The following is a 22052-nucleotide window of genomic DNA, read 5'->3' as shown; positions in this document are numbered from 1 at the left end:
CTTACGCCTATTTCTGTTTACGATATATCATCAGGCCAGATGAGGCCAAATCAGGCTACGTAGGTGTGTGGCCGAGCCCGGTAATTCAACAGAGTCGCACAAGAGAGGTTGGGCCTCCATGGCCTGGCCCTGCCTTGTTTTGTTCTTCTTGGCGTGGCCTGCCTGCAGGGTCAACACCTTGAATATAGTCCAGCCTACAAACGACGTGCGTCGCGTCGGAAGGATGCAACGAAGAGCATGCTAGTCGTACCTGGATGGAGTCTTGTAATTCTGCAGCACCAACGACTAGGGTCCAATACAAGGTTCTGCTGCAGAGTGGGAAGGGTGCCAACCGCGACTCTTCCTGGCAGCGTTCGGAGTCGCGGACCAGATTTCCAATCGGCCAAGCTCAATGTCAGCCTGACTGCGACGTTGTGTTTGAGGTGCTACACAATATGGGAAATATTTTGACACAAGACGGCATTTAACATCTTCTCTCCCCTGTGTTGGACCGGGACTCCTTTCCTCGCCGCCTCCCTTCTCGTGCTACATATGCTTCACTACAGCCTTCGACCTCCTCTTGATTAGGCGTTCGCCTAGCCAGCAAAAAACTCCGACACCGTTCCTTAAAATGATCAACTAAGATCGACGGAAATATCAAAAAGGCATCTCTCGACTAATCATAGCGGATCCCACCTTCAACACACGGAAAAGAAAGCGTGGCAGGCGATCAGGAAGGGCTTTTGGGAACATTGGGGCCGCATCGCCGGCCGTGTCTGCTCTAGCCCTAGCCTGACGCACCAGCTGATGCTCAGGTGGTCCGACTCATTACTTATATTAATCGTGATTTAACTCGATATTGTGGCGGCACGCGAGTGGTTGACCTTCTTTCCGAGGAGGGGACCATGACCCGCCAGTGACCACGACGACTTACATCCGGGTGCGAGAGGAGTTCGGTGCTGTGCCGCGATTTACAGTGCGTCGGCCGCACTCAGGCTTATGCACACTATATATTGATGTATCCATATAATCAAGTTGGATTTGTGCGTTTCTGGATCGAGAATGCTGCATAGTTCATTCACATATACGACAAATCGGTGCCGAACCGGCGGAATCAGCCAACCATATTGGGTTTTCCTGGGGAAGTCGACCCCTTTTTTTAGCCAGACTAGAACTGGCTGACATCATGATGATCTCCGGGGCGTGCAAGATCCCGAGGGGTCCAGGTTGGGATTTTTAGAAATGAGCCGGAGGAGGCGGAATTCGTCCAGGGTACTGGAGTGTGTCGTGGACGGATTTGCCCGTTTCCTTTTTGGGTGCCCGCCTATTCCTCCTTCACGCTCGAGATGGTTCTCTACTACCCGAAAGCCTATGGCAGTGATGTTCGATGATGTTAAAGGATGAGAGAACATCGTTTCATTTTCCTCCCTTCCCGAAGGCTGCTCAGCCACGCGGGTAAGGTGCTACTGCTGTGATGGTGGAAGGGGACTTGATCTCGATCGATGCAGGTACCAGGAGATGATTCTCCAATGAGGGTAGCATTGGGAGATCAAAGGTAACGTTGGGTTCATTCAGAGTTCCCAAACGTGGGTGCCTTCGTGCATTTCTCAGCAAAGGGATGATGCGGGGTGTGAGATGGAGGCGTGTGTATATGCTCGACACACACGACATGCCATGAGCCCACACTCATAGATGCAAAGATGGAAAGTTTCTTTATTACGGACAGTGTCGAATCTCAAAAAAAGCGGCGTCGACAGAGCCCACCGCGACTTGAGGACGCACGAGGGAGAATCGCGTCGAAACCTATTGCAAACTCTTCCCAGCGGCGGAGAGACCAACATGTTCATTGTCCCCTTCCCGATAGCTAGAGCAATTAAACTCGGCCGCGCACTTTATCCTACAGGCAAGATAGAGTAAAAATACGAATGGTCGCTACTATAGTATCGTCCGTTATTGCACATCGGCTGGGACACTTTAGCCGCAGGGACGGGTCCGAATGGCCCAATCAAGGTGCATGGCGAGAACGGAGTGACGTTTTTAGGATGCTCGCTCGATATAATGGAGCTTCCTTCTTGTTCATCATCGCCGAGGCGAAAAGTTCCGTTGGTGGCTCGGCGCATGCAGTAATCATTAATCGAGCTTAGCAAACATTCAGCCTATACGCCTTTGATGGATTGGTATGGGGAAAGAGAGTGAGAGGAAGAGAGAGAGAGAGAGTAAATGGATCTAAGGAATCGGCCGGCCTAGCGGCCTGGCGTGTGTCTAGTGCCTGGATTCATTCGGGCTCCAGAGTGTTGAGGAGTCGTGGATACGCCGGCATCTCTGTGCCTCTGGGCCTCACTCGGCGTAATCTACGCATCCGAAGTGCATGGCGACCCTACCGGTCCAGTCATCGTACGCTCTCTCTCCATATCTACGAGTTCGATATATTGTGTGCAGGCTGCGAAAGGGTCGAGTGGTTCGAAAACGCACAAAAAGCGGCCTTCTCCCCCTTCTCGATGCCGATCTCATTCCCCTCTTCTCCTTTTCTTTCCCAAGTATCTCTGATACCGGTACATTCGCTTCGTCGTTCGCTTCGTTGCCAAACTTCATTCCTGGCCGTCTGACAAAACTCATAATATTATTATTTGTTGGGTAATATACTACCCAAGTTTGTCACGATGAAGCTTCCTCTCTTCGTCCTCGGCCTCGCTGCCGTCGCTTACGCCCAGGAGGACGCCACCGCCGTCATCGGCGATGTCACCTCCGGTGATATCACCCCTGATGTCGCCCCTGCCGGTGGTGATGCCACCTTCGAGGTCTACGCCGGTCCCATCGGCTTCCCTCCCGGCATCGCCGCGCCGCCCGCTCCTCATCTCCCCAAGAAGGGACCTCCCGCGGGTGCCAAGCAGCCCATCCCCATCTGGCACCCTCCCCACCACGGCGTCGACATTGACGACTGCGACGACGAGGACTCCGATGACTGGCACTGGGCCTGGCGCAAGGAGAAGCCCAAGCCGGTCCCCTTCCCCCCTCACAAGTGGACCACCAGCACCGTCACTGCCACCAAGACCAAGACGGTGATCAAGTGCGAGGACAACGTCAAGGAGTGCCCCGACCACCCCAAGACCAAGCTCACCACCACCACCGTCGAGGTGACCACCACCATCTGCCCCGTCCCCATCACGGAAGTGCCCAAGCCCGGTCCTAAGCCCACCCACGAGAAGCCTGCGCCTCCCCCGGCTACCAAGGAGGCTCCCGGTCCGGCTCCTCCTAAGCCCACCGCCGCCGAGAAGCCCCCTGCGCCTCCCGCGGCTCCCTCTTCGGCGAGGCCCTCTGCCAACGCTAGCGGTGTTCCCACCCCGCCTGTTGTTGTCGCCGCCGCTCCTAAGAACGCTGCCGGTATTCTCGGTGCCGTTGCCGCTCTCGTTGCTGCTCTCCTGTAATTTTCTTAATCATGGAAATTCCCCATCCCTACACTATTTCCTGTCCTTTTTGATACACAACAACCAAAATTTGGCATGATAAGCGTGGAGGGTTTCCCCAGTTTCTCTTTTGTCACATTCAACTTTTTATTCATGGACCATGGGTGGAGGGTGAGGTTTACATATTGAGGTGAAGAAAAGAGGACGATATGGCGTTATACGCCGAATGTGTAATAGCAATTCGGAGGGAGAGAAAGGGGATTGCGTCTGTGGGTGCGGGTGTGTTAGTACCGAATACTTCATCTTCAGCCAAAGGCGGATCCCTTTTTCGGAGCCGATCCCAAGCGGCGAGGACAGGGTTAACTTGTCTCTGGCTCGACCGGGGGATTAGGAGCTGGGAAAGGGATACCGGGGATGCCTTGTGCTAAGCGGTTTCATAGAATCTGGAAGTTTTGGGTTCTGTGGGCCGGGTTTGGTGTTATCTAGGTGGTTAGGTGATTAATTCAACATCCTTTTTTTTGTCCCCATCACTTTTGGCTCACACTACTACCCGAGGATTGCGAGTAATGCCTTTCGCTGCGGCGATACAGAACACTAGATGTTGCCGGATCGCTGAAATGCAGTCCACCACTTCCTGACATAGACCAGCACCCATAAAACGAGCGTCATAGCAGCCAGCCGATTACTGTTGTCAAAGACTCACATACATTGATTGCCTTCCTCGACGGTTTGCTTCCTACAATCCGAAACAATGATAAGTGAGGTTTTCGCGGAAATCTACTGATGTTGTTCCTGGTACTACTATCGCCATTTCACCATGCCACGGTTACCGGAAAAAGTATCAATGGGCTCTTTCAAACCCCAAACGAAGAAGGGGATGTTTTTGAGAGAAAACACGAGTGGGAAAACAACGCTCCAACTCCGACGCAGGAATACTTCTTCCATAGATCTGACCTTGTGCTACCCCGGGGAAGTGTAGACCATTTTCTTTTCTCGTCACAAGAGCCATGCATAAGATTACATATTACATATTAGGATGGCCCAACGGGATGTTGGGGTAAAAAGATGACCTTGAGAAATGAAAGGGGGAAAAGGAGTACTTCGTAGGGAAGAATAGACGTATGCGGCGAGTTGAGTACTCTCGGTGCTCACCTTAACCGCGCTTGCTTAGCTGTGCTGGATGTGCTGGATAAATCTCTCCTTATTTCTCGGCTTAATGAGGTGGACACCCTCCTTTTGGGAACAATACAGGTCCCGCTATTAAGGGGAGAGGGACACGCCACAAAACTCGTCTTGCAGAGGGATGACCTTATGGTGAAGAAGGCACCGATGGACAGATGGACGTTGTATTTCATTCTTGGCTAAGAAGAAAAAAAAATCATGATTAGGAGGGTTCCCTCGCTGGCTATCTTTGGCTGTTGTTTAAGAGGATGAAGAACTGGGTTTCCAAGTGCTATTAATGCGCCATGTAATATCGTAGCGTGAATCCTTCCCGATGGCAAGCCACTCCTAGGCCACGCAGAGGCCAGAAAACCCAATGCTCTTCATCCGGGGAACGCCGGCCTACACTGAAAGGCGTATGGTCGCACAAGCTCGTGAGGGGTGCGAAACAAAGTTTCCGCGTGGCGCGTAAAGAGGACATGCTCGGTAGTTAGCTAACCAGTGTTCTCTGGACACAAAAAGCAGGAAGCTCGTAGTCTCGACGCGCAGTGCTCGACGCGGCCCAACCAACCCTCTTGAAGTTGTGGCCTGTTGGCTGCCGTGAGATCGTACCAGGAACCCCTTTCATTCCCACCGTTGGCGAACCATGGCCCGCGTTCGTTCCTAGTCGAGGGCTGTTCAGAAGTGGGCTCAAGGATTTCATCCCATCCTAGACGGCCCCTAAGGTCCGCATTTGGGGGGAAATGTCCCGACAGATAACTCTATTTCTAGTAGTCAAATCAACCCGGGTTGAAAACGTAGGGCAAGATGCGATTAGGATCGCTGTGAGGTGTTTCTAGCCGTGATGCTAGAAGTAGGTATGGATCCGTTGCCACATATTCCTCGTCTTCGTTCGCCCTCAATATATACGTATGCATATTGTCCGGCCAACAGCGGAGTCCTGCACCACAGCCTATTGGGTTCGGTTTTCGAGCAAGAGTGTTAAAATGCTAGGTTCCTTGAAAGCGGCTTCTTCTTGTGTTACGTCGTCGTGTCGTGTAATGCCGTATTCTCCAGCTCCTCCTGTTCCAGCTCCAACTCGCGTCGCCACTCCTTCTGCCTCAGCTGCGTAAGCTTACCGGCAAGGTCTTCGATGCGGAGATTCTCCGTCCACAGAGCCCTCATAGACTCTCGATCCCTCCCTTCCGGGCCAAAAACAACAAGCTGACTAACCACACCGTCGGGGTCCATAACCGCGCGACCGGTTCTGCCGTTGGCCCACTCCAGCTTGATCTGTTTCGCCTCCGGGTCGACGGCACTAACGTCGATGAGCCACTTCTCCTCGTCATCGGTCTCCTCGTTGCCTGTGATGCCGATATCACGGCGGAGATCTGCGATTGCGCCGACCCTGTTGTGGTATCGAACGATTTCCTTCCTCAGACACCGCGCAAAGTGCGCGAGATCTTGCTTGACAGGTCGCTCCTGTTGGCCGGTCTTCTCGTTCTTCTTCGGCGGCGGCGGGAGATGTCTCTGCGCAAGTCCCGGCAGCGGGATATACGGCGGTACCGTGTGTCTGTGGACCTTGAGAAAGTCCGAATCTGGGAGCCAGGGACGATTGAGCATGACGAAGTAGGGGTGGATGAACTGCGCCTTGGACATGACCTCGAAGCGAAGACCGAGCACCTTGCTACCGTCAACGGCATTCGGGTCGGGGTCGTTTACTTTGAAGGCCGTGACGCCGGCGCAGATGCGGTAGAGACATTGCTGATCGCGGGCCTCGTGGATTTGGCAGAGCTTTTGGAGCTGCTGTTGGGCGTTTGCCTGGGAGTTGGCACGGTCGTAGGAGTATTTGATCGAGAGGGCGTTGGCGAGCTGGACTTTGAGGAGGTACTGCAATGATTCCACTAACAAGGATGGTTAGTCTCTCTGAGTGCAGGACGGGGGTGGAGGTGGGTGGTTTCTCGAGGGGCCAACTCACCTCGCGCCTCGGCTTCCTCGATTTGTTTGTCGAGCTCATTAATGCGCGCGACGCGATTCTGCTCCGTGGAAGTCATCTTACTTCCGGACGACTAGACGGTTCGAACATTCAATTGTATTCAGAAGCACAGGCTGATGTTTTCGTTAGGAGCCCATGAAGGCTCAAGTGCAAGGCCCAGATCGCGTCGCGTTTGTCGCTCCGTCACTGGCGGCACGGAATGCTTCTCACATGCGCGCATCTATCTTATCGATAAGATAAACAGTTTGACTTGCGTCGCTGTTTCATTGTTGTGCCCTGCAGGGAGATGTCCGATTACATAATCGTTTCACCTCTGTCTGTTTCCCCAGGTTTTTTTTCGCCGAACCTCGACGCGAAAAGCCCGACTGCCTGGCCCTGTTGCGCATTGGGAATCAAGGTTTATATCTGAATCCTCGGTCAGATCTGAGTTCTTCTCGAAAGACTTGAGATAACACTCGATGCATTCCTTGATCTGACGTCTATTTATTTCTTTCTCTCCAATTCTCCTTCTTGCCCGACCTTGACATTCTTTCCTCTTTTTCTTTTTTTTTGGGTTCCCAGATCGATTTCTAATCTTATACGAGGCCGTACCTGGTTGGCTGCTTTCTCTTAGACACCCTGTTGTCATTTTTGCCGCTTAGCGACTCTGTGGACACGGTATCACTTCTTGCGCATTCTGGAACATTGAACCTTTCACATTCCCGCATTTGTCAAATCCCAGGGTGGCGGGAACGGACAGCCAACCCACCCGGATAGCCAATCTTTTGCTCCAGATAGATGGGCCGTGGACAATTTGTCCATTGCTAGCTGTCTAATTGATCCCTTCCTGTCTTGGCTGTCTCCGTCTCCACGCTGCTGCTGCCTGTAACTCTGCTCCATGTACATCACTGTTGCGCCAGCTACCCTCCTTTGTCGACTTCCTTACACTCTTTAAGATTCTCTTCTCTTTCCCCCCCTCGGCTATTCAGCTCTATTCAAACCCATTTTGGACATTACCTCGACTTTCTCGATCCCAAAGACGCAAATAAGCGAAAACTCAAGCCCGCAAACCCAAACAAACGATCCACTCCTTCCCGATATTGCGATTCCGCGAACCTCGCTCCCAACCTGCACTCCCATCGTCCCAGCGGAGTGTCATTGATATCCTCTTCAAAAGTACAGATGGGCGCCAAACCCCGAAGAACCAAATCGCCCAAAACCAACGGGCCGTCTTCACTTTCCACAGGAAGTGTAAGGTTAAACGGCAACGGCAACATGAACAGCCACGTGGAGCAGCGGCGGAAGCCCGCTCCTCTCGATTCGAAACAAGTCACCCAGAACATCATGGCGCGCGAGTCCTTCTCCCTTGACGACCCCGTCCCGAAGACGCCGATCGTGAATAACCATGGTTTCTTCGAGCTCCCGATCCAGGACCAGCGCAACTTTGGACTGCTTGTCCTGCTATATTTCCTCCAGGGTATCCCTATGGGCCTGGCTATGGGGTCCGTCCCGTTCTTATTAAAGAACCACATGTCGTATAGTGAAATTGGCGTCTTCACTCTTGCGAGCTACCCTTATTCGCTGAAGCTCTTCTGGAGCCCGATTGTCGATGCGGTATGGAGCCCCAGGCTCGGTCGAAGGAAAAGTTGGATATTACCAATCCAGATCCTCTCTGGATTTGGCATGCTGTTTTTGGGCTCGAGGGTGGAGGGATTGATGGCTATGACCGGAAAGGAGGGCGGTCCTAGTGTCTGGGGTTTCACCGGCTGGTGGTTCTTCCTCGTCTTTATGTGCGCGACCCAGGATATCGCTGTTGACGGTTGGGCACTCACACTTCTCACCCCCGGAAACGTCTCCTACGCTTCTACGGCCCAAACCGTCGGTCTCACGGCTGGCAACTTCCTTTCCTACACCGTTTTCCTCGCCTTCAACTCGGCCGATTTCGCAAACAAGTACTTTCGCACAGAGCCCATCGACGAGGGCTTGATGACCCTCGGCGGTTATCTTACTTTCTGGGGCTGGGCTTACATCGCCGTCACGATTGGTCTTGCGCTCCTCAAGCGCGAGGAGAAGACCCAGAACGAGGATGGAATCTGGGATGTATACAAGATCATGTGGGGCGTCCTGAAGCTCAAGAACATCCAGACCATTATCATCGTCCACCTAATCGCCAAGATCGGCTTCCAGGCCAACGACGCCGTAACCAACCTCAAGCTCCTCGACAAGGGCTTCGGAAAGGATAACATGGCGCTCACGGTCTTGATCGACTTCCCCTTCGAGATTGGTCTCGGCTACTACGCCGGCAAGTGGTCGCAGAAGTACACACCCATGAGACTTTGGTGCTGGGCTTTCATGGGGAGGCTCGTCGCTGCCATTTTTGCGCAGTTCACAGTCGCGATATTCCCGGCCTCTGGTGTCGAGACTTGGTATCTCTTGACGGTTATCGTCGAGCACGTCTTTTCGACGTTTATGAACACGGTCATGTTTGTCGCCGTTTCGGCGTTCCATGCGAGGATTTCAGACCCGGCCATTGGGGGTACCTACATGACCCTCCTAGCAACGTAAGTTTTTTTTCCACCCCTTCACCCAAACTGTTGATTATCTCTCTGTTGTAAATGCAGAAAAAACTAACATGATTTTGTCCTCCTCAGCGTGTCTAATCTCGGCGGGACCTTCCCCCGCTTCTTCATCCTCCGCCTCGTCGACACCTTCACCAAAGCCACCTGCCACCCTAGCGACCCCACCCAGCTCACCGACCTCAAAGACAGCAGCCTCCTCATCACCGAACCGTTCTCCTGCGCCCTTCAGGCCGAGAAGGAGCGCTGCATCGCCGGCGGCGGTACTTGCGAGGTGCTCAGGGACGGCTATTATTTCGTCAACGTGCTCTGCGTCCTCTTTGGCCTGTTGACGTTTGTTATGTATATTAGGCCCAGGGTCATGTTTTTGCAGAGTTTGCCTATGAAGGCGTGGAGGTTGGCAAATGACAAGTGAAAAGAAGAGAAGACAAAAATACGAAATTTCTTGGGAATCTTTGCGCCGTGCTACTAGGATGAAGAGGACTAGAGGGGCATGGCGTATGCGATATGGTGTATTTATGGGTGGTTCCCATTTATGCTTGGTACACATATAGGCTTTTCTTCCTTCTCATTTCTTGTTGTTTGTGTGATTATCACTATATAGACTGGTTGAAAGCGATACCGGTGGGAGGAGTAACTTGGCGGGGATTTGGCTGTAAAACACTTGTATCACAATGCGATCATCTCTTCAGGCATTTCTGTTCCCGATTCTGAGTTGTGTTCCCACGCTATTTCCCTTGAGTGACATGTTATGATGAATCTACTTTCATGTTATGTTTCTCTAAGTCATTATGGAGTTTTATGACTTGGATGTGAGCGAAGACCATCGATCAAATCTAACTCCATCGAGTCTATGCAGGTGCTCAATGATATAATTCATATATATGTATATATACTAAAACCCTTCGAATGCCAACAACCAAAAGGAGACCCAAGAAACCACATACCGCCCGTTTTGCGCATTCTCGACGTGTGTTTTTTTTTTTTTTTAAAGAGAGTCATCAAAGCATTGAGGATGAAAGGGAAAAAGTGAACCCCCGACGAAACCCTCCCCTCTAGCCCTGTGCCTTCTTCTTTTCCGCAGCAGCCACCATATGCTCCGTATGCATCATCTGCACAGCCGGAATAATCAAGCTCTCAATCTCCACCTCGGGCTCGCCCTCGGGCAAGCAGCTCGGATCCATAGGATTATTCCCCGCCTCAAGGATGCAAGGCCCTAGCTGCGCCTTCCCAATAAGTTGCTCGACGCCGCTGACGGACTTGGTCCTGCGATCGGTGGGGACGCGAATCCAGCGATCGGGCCTGTTGGGTGCGACGAAGACGACCTCCCACTTGCGGGTGGCGAGGAGGTTCCCGATGACGAGGTGGTGCTGGTAGCGGTCGAGGGAGTAGGCGGCTTTGTGGACGAGGATGGAGGGGTCGGTCTCGAGCTTGAAGGAGACGATCATGCCCTCGGGGGCCCAGCCGTCGACGAGGTTCTTGAGGAATTTGGGGACGGGGTCGAGGTCGATTATGAGGCGCTTGGAGCGGGGGACTTTGGGTGAGGAGTCGAAGTTATCAAAGGTTTCTATTTCTTCTTCCTCGGAGGGGGATACGGAGCCGGCGGTGACTGTGGAGGATGGGTGGATTTCGGGGGTGGAGTTGTTGGAGTTGTTGGAGTTGTTGGAGTTGCTAGAGTTGGAGTTGGCATTGGCCTTGGCCGTAGGGGCAGGTGCTGTGGTGGTTGGGGCTGCGGCCGAGTTGGGGGCGCGACTCGACTTGGAGGAGTGTTGCGGCTTGACATTGTCGGCGGCGTCAGTGGATTGGATCTTGTGCTCGGCCATGCGATCAGGCGGAACGAAAAAGTCCGAAACGGCGGCCGCGAGGTAGAGCAGACCCGAAGGACCCAACGGGCGCATAAGACGCGCAATGGCCCTCAACTCGTAGAGATAATCCGTAATCGTGAGAAACGGAATCATAAGGAGAAGGTTATCCTCCTTGGCCTTGTGATATTTGCGCAGCACATCAAGCATCTTGTCCTGATGCGAGGCCTTAGCAACGACCTTCCCACCGGGCGCCTCAGTCAGGAAATCGAGGAAACAGTCGATCGAGTGGCTGTAGTGGCGCGAGTACGGCAGCAAGCTGAACTGGCGATGTAGGAAAATCACGGCATAGCCCGCCTCGAGGAAGTACTCGGCCGACGTGGCGCCGCGGGTGCCGGCACTGAAGTTGTCGATGAAGCGCACGGTCTGCTTCTCGAGGGGCACGGTGGTGCCGCCGGAGGTGACGAGGACGACGCGGCGTTTGGCGGCGGCGTGGGCGTCTATGAAGGAGCGGGCTTGCGCCTCGTGTTTCTCGAGGTTTTTCGGCGCGGGGTTGACCGAGAAGTATTGGTCTTCCGTCATGGAGGACTTCATGATTGCGGTGTTTGGGCGGTTAGATATATTCTAGGAGAGGAGGGAATTGGGCCGTGGCTGTTGTCCTAGGAGCGAGGGGTCTTAGGCGAGAAAGCTAGGAATGCGCGCAAAGAAGCAATTGGGTTTTTCAAGCTGTCCAAGTATATATGTCGGCCGAGAGCAGCAACGGCGGGAAGCACCGGGACTGCAGTTTATAACAGCAAGTGCGCGTGACTTGAATCTTCACGAACCGCAGCAAAAATGAAAGAAAACCGGACCAGCTAGCGATGGGGGACGAGTTAGCTCTCACACGATGTGTCTGCGACGGCTACCATTGAGCCGTGGTGGGATGACGCCTCGGCAAGACCGGGCCGGGCGATGATTTCATTGCCAAAAAGTTGCCCCGCCGCCACCAAGCAACGGCTAGTAAAACTGGGCGGGCGGAGAACTAAGCGGAACGGAAATAAGAAATGAAAAACGAGGCGGTATTCTCACCAATTCCCGAGCCCGAGTCTCGATGGTTGTTTGAACGTTCAAGTTCTCGTATGTGTAGGTGAATGCGGAGCTGCGGCAATGCCCTTCTCAATGTCGTCACTGCTCTTCAATGATCAATGAGAAAGAATGAGCAAAAGTGAGGGAAGTGGCATGATGATGTCAAAGGAAAATGATTACAAAATGGAGCTACCCCTCCCCCTCCCCCTCCTTCCTCTGTTGCCCCTTGTCCACTGCAACTATTGACGCATTGGCGGACAGGGATCACTAGGATCAACTCTGCGTGGATTATGCAGGAATCGGGGCTAGCTAGGGACCACCCCCCAGGTTATTTATCAATGGGGGTTCCTGGGGTCCTAGGGTCCTGTGGAGGACATGAGGTCAAACCGGGCTTCGGATGGCCCTAGGAATGAATTAGATCAATGGCAAACTTAGCGCCGGGGAATACGACTTATCTATACACTCCTTGCACCTGCCGGACGCCACTATGTGTCTCGCTGGCGAGATCGCCCAAGCACCTAAAACGCCAGAGCTGGCTAATCTACACCTGTCTAGAACTCTTAGGGAGGCATTTCACGAAAGGACCCGTTTCAAAAGAAAGATGTAGAAGTACACACAATTCAAAGGCTCTAAAAACCTCAGGCCAATCCCAGGAATCCATCTAACTCGTATATCATACATAGCGCCTGCCTATTCACATGATTGATGAACGACGGGGTTTCTCCTCCGCCCATCAAAGCTCCTTTGCAGAAGCCGTCTTCCCTTGATTTACTTTAGTACCAGGGGGCGTCTTCAGCCCGGCAAACACTGCAACAAGCACCACGGCTATACCCGTAGCCCCGAGCTGGTACGCAACCTCTCTCCCAGCCCACCAATACACACTGGTAAACAGCACCGGGCCAAGTCCGCGCCCGAGCTGGCCCCAGCTGCGCATCATCCCAAGCTTACCGCCCCTCTCGCCCTCGCCGGCTTCGAAGCTACTCAAGGCATTGAGACCCGTCACCACCGTCGCCGAGGTCATGGCAAGACAAGTCGCCGCGACATAGAGCATCGAAACGGTTTGGAGTCGGGCGAGGAGGCCGAACGCGGCGAGACACGCAAGCACACCTACGCGGACCGCGGTGAGGGGCGGAAGGCGCCGAGTCACGCCTCCCTGGAGGATGGAGGCTACCAGACCAACGAAGCCGAGGAGACGGCCGTTCTTGGACGAGGTGAAGCCGAACAAGTCGTAGGTCATGAAGGAGAGGGACGATTCCATTCCAGAGAAGAAGAGAAGGAAGACGAAGTGGATGGCGTAGAGGAGAACGCGCGAGTTCGTGCGCTTCGTCTGGGTCTTCGGCTTCGCCTTTCCGTTGGCCGTGGGTTTCTTCTCGTCTTGCCCTGTCAGTGCCGGCAGAGTCTCGGGGAGGTAAAGGTATAGATAGAGAGTCTCGGCAACGATGAGGAATAGAGAGACGCCGGCCGCCGTCGCAAAAGGGTTCCGAGCTACGGTCTCGATGGACGAGAGGTAAGCTCCGAGCATGGGGCCAAAGGTGAATGCAACGGAGAAGCAGGCACCGATGAGGGCCATCGTGGATCCGCGCGACTTTTCGTCTGAGATATCTGTAGCCATGGCTGTTGCAAGCTGAACATTGCCCTCCGAGAGACCGCCGACGACTCGGGATGCGACAAAGGTACGGAAGTCGATGGCTACGACCCAGAGAAGCACGGATAGGATGTTGCCGCACATACTCGCGAGGAGCGCCGCGCGTCTTCCGTACTTGTCGGAAAGCTTGCCGATGAGGGGGGAGGCGATCGCTTGGAGAAGACTAGAATGCAAGTATTAGCGGAAGTCGAAGCTAGTGCTGCTTCCATTGCGCTAAAAGCGGGAGAGCTAGGGTAATATAGTCCACTTACGAGAAGAGACTCCCCATTGCGCCGCCCAGCAGGACAATGTCATATCTTGAATCAATCTTGCGGGCAAACGCGGCCTTGTACCGGTTGAGGTAGTCGAGGACTGTTTGAAGGAGGCTCGCGGATGCACCGTCTGTTAGTGGAGTTGCAGCTTCGCGGTCGCGGTAGTATTCGAGGAGCTTCGGGAAGAGCGGGAGGATGAAGGTGAAGGAGATCTGAATGGCAACAAAGGGTAATCGTTAGCAATCCGTAGTGTGCGTTTCTGAAATCGAACTGGGGATGCCAATTGTGTGCCCACGTACCAAGTCAAGAAGCAGAGAAATCACAATGACCTTCAACACCTTCCTCCTCCACTGCGGATCTGCCGGTGTCGCCATCGTCGATGCTTTGAAGGCGATCTCAATACTCGAAGGGAAAGGAAAATAGGAAGAGGGAAACGATGCAGTCGGGTCTCCTCGGGCAAAAGGGGGAGACGAAGTCGGAGAGAGAGACAGAGCCGGCAGCCAGCCGCCGAAGTGCTCTACCCTGGGCTCGCAGAAAAAATAAGCAAGTCAAGAAATCACAAGTCGAAGGACGGTGCGATCGGTGTGGATGAATCCAAGGCGAAGAGAAATGTCGAGCGGAAACAAGGCAGAAGAGTAATACAAAAAAGATCAGACGAGAAAAGAACAGATAGAAATGGACAAGAACAGGTTACAGTGTCGGCCCAGATTTGTTTCAAGCCAGATGTTTCTTCAGGTTTCGCTGCCGTCACAGCGTCGCGGCGTCACAGCGAATAGTGGGGACGAGCTCTTACAATTGGACACTGTCTTTGGACGCTCAGTTGCGACTTCAACCAATTATTGCCCCAAGATGACCGCTTCGATTGGCTTGCGCATTCAGTGGCATCAGAGGCAACGGTTCCATCCATTCTCACCATCATCGCAAATCGTGATAATCAAGATGGATGAAGTAAAAAGAAAACAAAAATCAACAGAAAGAAAGAAAGAAAAAAAAAAAAGATTATGTACTTCTTCTCACTCATCCCACGCCTTACCTCTAGGCCCTCCCCTCTCCTACTCCGAGGGTCACGCCTCCCACTGGACCTAGCTCTGCCAGATAGGGATCTCCATTACTGCGGGACATTTCCTTTACTCGATCCCTGGGCACCGGATCGCAGACCGCAGTCTGGCGTAGAACTTGGGCGCGATAGGATTCGAGCCCAAGCCCTCCCGGCGAGGGGAGGCAACGGTCGCCTTAACCAACTTGGCTATTGCTTCGTCGGTCGTCTGGTGAGAGCTCCCTAAAAGATCTGAATCTATAAAGTTATCTCGGGGGTTTGGGTGGTTTTGGAAGTGTGGAAGGAGCGAGAGAGCCGCTGATGTGGCTGGGCGGGCTCCCTCCTTTCTGGTTGAATCACAATGCGCCGTGATGCGAACGGGACTTGGAGACCGGAACATGCCTAGATGCTAACAGCAGAGGCCAGAGAATCCAAGTTCTACCCGAGGGATGGACTGGAACAAGTTTTGATTTAAACTACGTCCCATCAACATAATATACATAGACAGAGCCAACTCTGTCGAAAACCGAGTACGGCTGAGCGCTGTGCCCAAAGCCGAGGGGACCGGAAGAAGAAATCCATCGTATCCTTCCTCCTCATACCGAAGCACTTCCTCCATTCGATGATTGAGCCACTGTAGGTGGTTTTGTTACCGGGGAAGCCGCCAGCTCAGAGAGGTGTGAAACCTCCAGCTCGTGGGGATGTGAAATCGACGACGCTGGGGATACGCTAGGGCTGGTTGCCGAAAGCTCCCATGGGGCTCGATGAGGAAGCGGTTGCTCCCAAGGAGGCACAATCCTCTCCGAAACCGCACTGACCGAGCTGACAGTCCTGCTGTGTCCGGGGAAGTCCGGATCATATCGTGAAGGCCGTTTGTGTCGTTCGCGTCGTGGTGGACGCGGAGGCGCATTCGGATCATACCAGCGTTCGCCGCCATATTCGATGAAGGAGTCGCGCGTCGCAATGCTTTCCTCGTACGACTGACGGTTGACCTTGTCGTATGAAAATGCCCTGCCACCGTTGCTTTTGTCCTTTGAGCCTTTCCCGAATCTCCTCATTAGGCATGCGATCCCTGTTACCGACTTAAAACTCTCCCAAAGCACCTTTTTGAAAGACACATCTCGGTTGAATCTGCGCATCTCCTGTCTCTCTATATTGACCGTATTAGTTCTATTATCCGAACAAATTCTCACACTCCATACATGTCTCCCATGCAGATGAAGCGTGTAGAATGCATGATGGCAGGCGGGTATGAAGAACGTACTCCTAAGGACAACGCTAAAGAGGCCAATGATGAACATCGCTACCAGGACTATTCCCAGGATGATGAAGATCTGGGCCCCGACAGGAAGTCTCTGCCATCCATTTTTGCCGGCATTATTCTGTTGCTGACTGCTTGCAGCAGATGTGGAACTCGTTGGAGAGGAGGATGTTGATGAGGACGATCCAAATGTGGATTGACCCGTTGAGGTGCTGGAGGAGGAGGAGGAGAAGGATGATGGTGATGTTGACCCCGCGAAGCCACCGACGTCGACGCTTGGCGAGTTATTATTCCTTTGGTTGGAATTTCTGCCACTCGATTGACTGCTTCCTTGTGACCCTCCAAATGCGCCTGGATTTGGCCCGTTTGAAGCTGGGCTCGGACTATCACTCGAGCCTCCTCGTGACCCCCCAATACGGCCTTTCGGACTCCGGCTTTCGAGAAATCTATGCATTTTTGAGGTCACGCCTTCTTCAATACGAGATAAACGTTCGGTGAGAATCATATGTGCATGACAGGTGGAGATAGCTAGGATGAACAACGAGAAGGAGATCGGTAGGGGCGGACTTATATGTAGCTATCAAAGAATATGGACGATCCCGTAATGCGGGAACTTCTTGGCGAACAATGAGTACTAAGTTCCTAAGGGAGCGTAAACCCCCCACCCACCATGGGAACCGTCCGGTTATCTAGGAATTCATGCCCGAGAAATCCTCCTGGCCAGGGTGCGGCATGAGGAGGAGGTGGCAGGAATGCGTCCATCGCCTCACGGCGCGGGGAATACAAGCATGACACCAGTTGACACAAGCAACCGTCTCGTCTAAAATTGCTACGATCTACGCAGGATCCATAGACTCTCCACGGTCTCTACACCGACCTCTCATCACGGATCATCTTAGCAGGTTCAATAAGAGAGAGACGAGCAACAAATGGATCGGCAGCCTTTGTGGCACCATGACGAGACGGGAGGCAGGCCCCTTTCAGCATGTTGTACAAGTTACAGGATCAATTGCAGCTCACCTAACCGCGTAGGTTTGCCCAGCTCGACGGTCTCGACCCCTCGTCGCGAAACAAGGTGTTGGTAGGAGATTTTGACGGGAAGGCAAGGGTCGCTGTTGGAGGGAGGTGAGGATTGGTTGGAGACGACCCCTCGAGCCTTGTTTGCTGTGGAAGGATCGAGGCGCAGCGGCCCTGCGGTCGATCGAACGGGCCTTGGACCCCCTGTAGCGAGCTTAATTTCCCGTCTTCTCGGCTATGCTACGGAGGCGATCCGTAGATCATTCATGCTGATTTCAGCCCGAGGACCGGTGCTGGGAGGAGGAACCGATGCGCTTGCTTCCTTTCGCATTGATTAGAAGCAAGCGAAATACCCTTCTTCGAGTCTATCTCAATATATGGTGCTACCACTACTTCGTATGGTGGAATAACGCTTCGAGGCTATGTGACTTATTGAAACCCAGAAAGATACTAGAAGAGATGCGGTCGTAGAACTCGTATCAGTATGATTGGTATTAATGCCATTTTAACTATGAAAAGGAGCTTGTATCGCGCATAGAACTAAATAACTTGAACTCCGGTATGCAAGCCCTAATGCGTCTTTTTTTTCAACATACACCCCTATGTGTCCTTCCATGTCGCGATCGCGATCGCGACCTATGTTTCTTGTGCCTCGTCAGCAGCGTCGACAGGTCTACTTTCTCACTCTCCATCAATGCCTCCGTCACCATGCAGATATCCTCGACCAACTTCTCAAGTAAGTCGAGCGACATGTTCTCCCTCACAACGATTCGAAGAATCTGGACATTGCTCTCGTTGCTAGGCAGGCAGTAATTAGGGATAATCCACTGCCTCGCCCTCATCATCAACGAGACGGACTCCTGCTTCACATAAGGGAACTGCTTCTGGAAGCGGTCGCTAAAACGGAACGCCACGACGGGCAATCCCGCAACGTAATCCGCCGACGTGATGTCATCAAACATGCCTGAGAGGGAGGTGCGCCGGGCCTGTGTTTTCAAGGCATACGCCTCCCGATTCTCCAGCGATGCAGCGACCTTCTCCCTGCTGTTCTCCACGGGACGGTGGATATCCGAGACGACGGTATACCAACCCGTCTCCTCGAGGGCCCGCGACAGCAGGCGAGCGTTGCGCAGGCAGTTCTCCATGACCTCGCGGTAACCCGCGAAACCGAGGTGGATGAGGTTGTAGTACTGCAGGACGACCTGGGCGCCCGGACGCGAGAAGTTGAGCGTGAAGCTCTTCTCAGTGCCGCCGAGGTAGTCGAGGCTGAAGACGAGGCTGTCGGGGAGGTATTTTTCGTCGCGCCAGATGATCCAGCCGAGGCCGACGTAGACGAGGCCGAATTTGTGGCCGGAGGTGTTGATGGATACAACTCGGGGAAGTTCAAAGTTCCTGGGGAATCGTATGAATATACGAATTCTCTTGCATATAGCCCGGCTGTGGGGGATCGATTGGGAGAACTTACCACTTGGGACCACCCGCGCCAGCGTAGGTGAAGGGGGCTATGAAGGCTCCGGATGCTCCATCGACATGAATCGGGATATCGATCCCGGTCTCCTCCTGGTACTGATCCAAAATCTTGGAGATTTCTTCGACAGGTTCGTAGTGGCCGGTAAAACTAATCCAGGCAGTCCGAATATCAGTCCCCGAACCGAGTCAAAGAGGAGATAGGGCTTGACTTACGTGCTTCCCAAGATAACGAAAACACCGATAGTATTCTCGTCAATATTCTTCTTCACAAGCTCCGGATCCAACCGATGATGGCTCCCCTCGCTCACAGGCAAAATCCTCGGCTCGACCTCAAAATACCTCGCAAACTTCTCCAGCGCAACCTGCGCATTGGCCCCCATAAGAATATTCGGCCTCGACGTATCCTTCCCCTCTTTCCTCCTCCTCTCCTGCCACCTCCTCTTCATCGCCAACCCACCGAGGTGAATAGCCTCCGAAGACCCCGTCGTCGCCGATCCGACCGCCTTCTCCCCCTCGCGCACGCCCCACAAGTTCGCCAGGATGCTAATGCAGCGCTCGTGGATCCGCATCAGCGCGGGGTACTCGTCCGCGTCGGCGAGGTTCTTGTTCATGTTCTCGTTCATGAGGGCCGTGGCGTTGGGCTCCATCCACGTGCCGACGAAACTCGCGAGGTTCAGGTCTGGTTTGCCGTCGAGGTTCATCTCGTCGTGGATCATCTGGTACACGGTGTCGGCCGAGGCGCCGTCCTCGGGGATGCGGAACTTGGGGATCGGGTCTTGGGCCGTGTATTTGGACGAGTAGGGGGTCGTGTGTCGACTTGGGCGGCTGGCCGGGTGTGCGAGGCCCGGGGTGACCTCTCGGAGGTGGCTGACGATGTCGTCCGGGTTGACCTGCAGTAGGATGGTGTAAGTCGTGGGATTCCGGGGAGAGGATTGGACAATTGCATTTTATTTTATTTTTTATTTTTTATTTTAAATTTTTTTTTCCCGCAAAGGACCGTATGAAGTTGCTGCTGGCTTGAGAAAGAGACTCACATGTCTTGACAACATCTTGCTTGCTAGTGTTTAAATAGTTAAATAGCTTCTCCGTGTAAGTTAATGCGCGGGACTTCGATCGCCGGTTGTTCCGGACAGCGGCAAAAATTTATTTTTCGGTCAGTCACCGGACAACTCTAATGGGAAAATGATTAGAAACCAAAATATCGGGGTTTTCTCGTCTTTTCAACAACTGAATAGGACTGCAGTCGATGAGAACCAGATCGAACGGCGGCACGCGAGCTTCTTATAGCTCTTATAGCTGACGGCACACGCCGTTGCTGGTCGGAATAGTCATGATGATGATAAGATTTATGAGCTGACGTTGATGTGCATGCGCATAGAGCTAAATCGCCTTTTCGCGGCATGCTCTCTTCATCATGACGCCATGCCTGCATACGGAGTGCTCTGTTCTCGTATAAAGGCTCTCGTTCATGATGGCTAACAATCATCGAGGCTCAATTGAGCGATGCCATGCCTAATCTATTACTCCGCGTTGAACTTGGCGCGCGTGTCTCAATCATAAGAAACACTATTGTTGATTTAGGTTTGCCCTAGAACTGGAATGGGAGTATGACGGAGTCTTGGTAATGAATAGCCCAGCAGATCCCATCTATAGAGCTCTCATCCAAAGACTATTCGACGCCGGTGTCGCCTACAACTTGATATTCTAAGACTTTATAATTCTACGATAATTACCGAGCCTTGCATGACGAAGGCATCGCATCGTGAGCGCCACGTGGGCCCACGTGGTTTTATGTGTTGCTTCCTGTGCAGTATTCACGGCCGAAGGAAAGCGAGAAAGGAAATCACCAAGATATCGGATCTGTGGGAAACTGCTGGGTTTAGGATCGGAGGTTCGCCGGGCTGTGTTCCGCTCCGAGCTGTGTATGCCCCGGCTAATGGGCTCGGAACACCGAACTGCAACATGACTACCATTGCAACGTTTCTGTTTGGCGCCATACCACTATGCTTGCATCAATTAGAACGGGATGAGGCAATGGTCAGAGCGGAAGAGGTCCACGGCTACATCTTCAGGCGTCCTCGGTCGCCTTCCATCGGTCAAGGCCGGGCCATCTTGGGATGAGATCGCGTCATCATCAACGACCTCCTTGTTTGGAGACCCATGTATGTCTCAGTTGCCGACGCTTTCCTCGACATCGCTTACTTTGAGACAGGTCTGAAAATTCGCAGCCAGGGACCTAGACGCCGTGCAGGGACGGGCCTCACGAGAGACATTGTTGTCAGCACACCACGCAGATGGCGTATCCCTCGTCCTCGGTGTCGATATCGTCGGGCGGTCCACGAAGAGTAGGTCGGCTGGCCCGGTGCATTCCTTTAATCCTTGCTCGCGGAACATAAGTTCCAGGAAAGCAACCGTTCGCTGATGGCATCTTGCCCTTGATCGCTCATCATCTGTGGTGTTTGTGGGAATGAGTGTGGCATTGAGCCATCCTTCCTCAACCAACCATGCGATCCTCTGTATCGTATGCATGCGGATAACATTTACCTTGGAAATGCAGCACCAGGCTCGGTCACCTGGTAGGCAGGATAAGGAAAGTCGAGATCACCCCAATGAAAACCCAGGGGCGACAATTAGCCCAATAGACCAGAAGACCCGTCAGTTCCAGCACCACATGGCTAGAACTGCCCTTTACATCCACCTAAGAACCCTCTCAACTGCGGCGGAACCCAGCCACTTCTAGGTATTCTATTCCATATATAATAAAAAAATTATAATATATTTATATAGAAACTATTAAATAAGTTTATAGAAGTAGAAATATTTAACTTATTGAAAATAATATATAAATAATGATAATCGGGGGTTGCGTATTATCCCGCCACCAGAGAATGTCAAATGGCCGCTATGAAGCCTTGGAATATCGCCTGCCGCTCTCCGGAGAACATATCTCAAATCACTTTCTTTCTCCGCCCTGCACCAGTGTTATCTATTAATGAAGATACTGACATGTTCTCTTCTCGCAAACGCCCCCTTCCACGCTGGGCTGATGCAAAACGATTAAGAAACATGCGTCGCCGCACCATGGTAAGTTCCAAGTTGAAGTTCTACCTGGCATCGGGCTTGATTAGTGAAAGAGAGAGAGAAATGACTGCTACACCACGTGAGGTGCCCGCGCCGCAAAGGCGCCTCGCGGCTGTTTGAGGATAATAATAATAATCTAATTATCTGCGCGTTGCAATATAACGTTCACGAGATCATTCCATCATGGCCTGAAGCAAGGTTAAATAATCGAGGAGATGTTCTTATAGCATTAGTTCAGTTCTCAATCTAATTCCACTTCTCACGGTGAATCTCGATCTAGGAGCTGAAGAACCTTTTGTCTTCCAATGACGTCTGACGCTCGGGCAGCCCTTCTCTGTATCTCTGTCAAC

At 52.8% G+C, this 22052-nt stretch overlaps 3 protein-coding genes and 2 pseudogenes across 3 annotated transcripts; 2 read left to right on the top strand and 3 right to left on the bottom strand.

The window, feature by feature from the left end:
* Positions 1-2639: 2639 nt before the first annotated feature.
* Positions 2640-3404, top strand: SAPIO_CDS9995 (annotated as a pseudogene; the record flags this gene model as incomplete).
* Positions 3405-5564: 2160 nt separating this feature from the next.
* On the bottom strand, positions 5565-6577 carry SAPIO_CDS9994 (Cenp-o kinetochore centromere component; the record flags this gene model as incomplete). Its single annotated transcript, XM_016791263.1, has 2 exons — positions 5565-6427; positions 6502-6577. The coding sequence occupies 2 exons, from the start codon at positions 6575-6577 to the stop codon at positions 5565-5567; spliced, it is 939 nt and encodes a 312-aa protein (XP_016639107.1).
* Positions 6578-7773: 1196 nt separating this feature from the next.
* On the top strand, positions 7774-9489 carry SAPIO_CDS9993 (uncharacterized protein; the record flags this gene model as incomplete). Its single annotated transcript, XM_016791262.1, has 2 exons — positions 7774-9059; positions 9150-9489. The coding sequence occupies 2 exons, from the start codon at positions 7774-7776 to the stop codon at positions 9487-9489; spliced, it is 1626 nt and encodes a 541-aa protein (XP_016639106.1).
* A 640-nt stretch (positions 9490-10129) lies between these two features.
* On the bottom strand, positions 10130-11470 carry SAPIO_CDS9992 (annotated as a pseudogene; the record flags this gene model as incomplete).
* A 1204-nt stretch (positions 11471-12674) lies between these two features.
* Positions 12675-19670, bottom strand: SAPIO_CDS9991 (uncharacterized protein; the record flags this gene model as incomplete). The annotated part of the gene is made up of 12 exons (XM_016791261.1): positions 12675-13749; positions 13838-14049; positions 14137-14359; positions 14996-15102; positions 15476-16023; positions 16138-16485; positions 17155-17246; positions 17748-17787; positions 17837-18543; positions 18617-18769; positions 18835-19511; positions 19656-19670. 12 exons carry the CDS (start codon positions 19668-19670, stop codon positions 12675-12677), a joined length of 4197 nt encoding a protein of 1398 aa, XP_016639105.1.
* Positions 19671-22052: the final 2382 nt, after the last annotated feature.

This window comes from Scedosporium apiospermum (genome assembly GCF_000732125.1).
Source record: "Scedosporium apiospermum strain IHEM 14462 chromosome Unknown SEQ_SAPIO_0154, whole genome shotgun sequence".
Taxonomy (NCBI): Eukaryota; Fungi; Ascomycota; class Sordariomycetes; order Microascales; family Microascaceae; genus Scedosporium; species Scedosporium apiospermum.
Note: the sequence above shows the minus strand (reverse complement) of the source record. Positions and strands in the feature narration are given on the sequence as shown.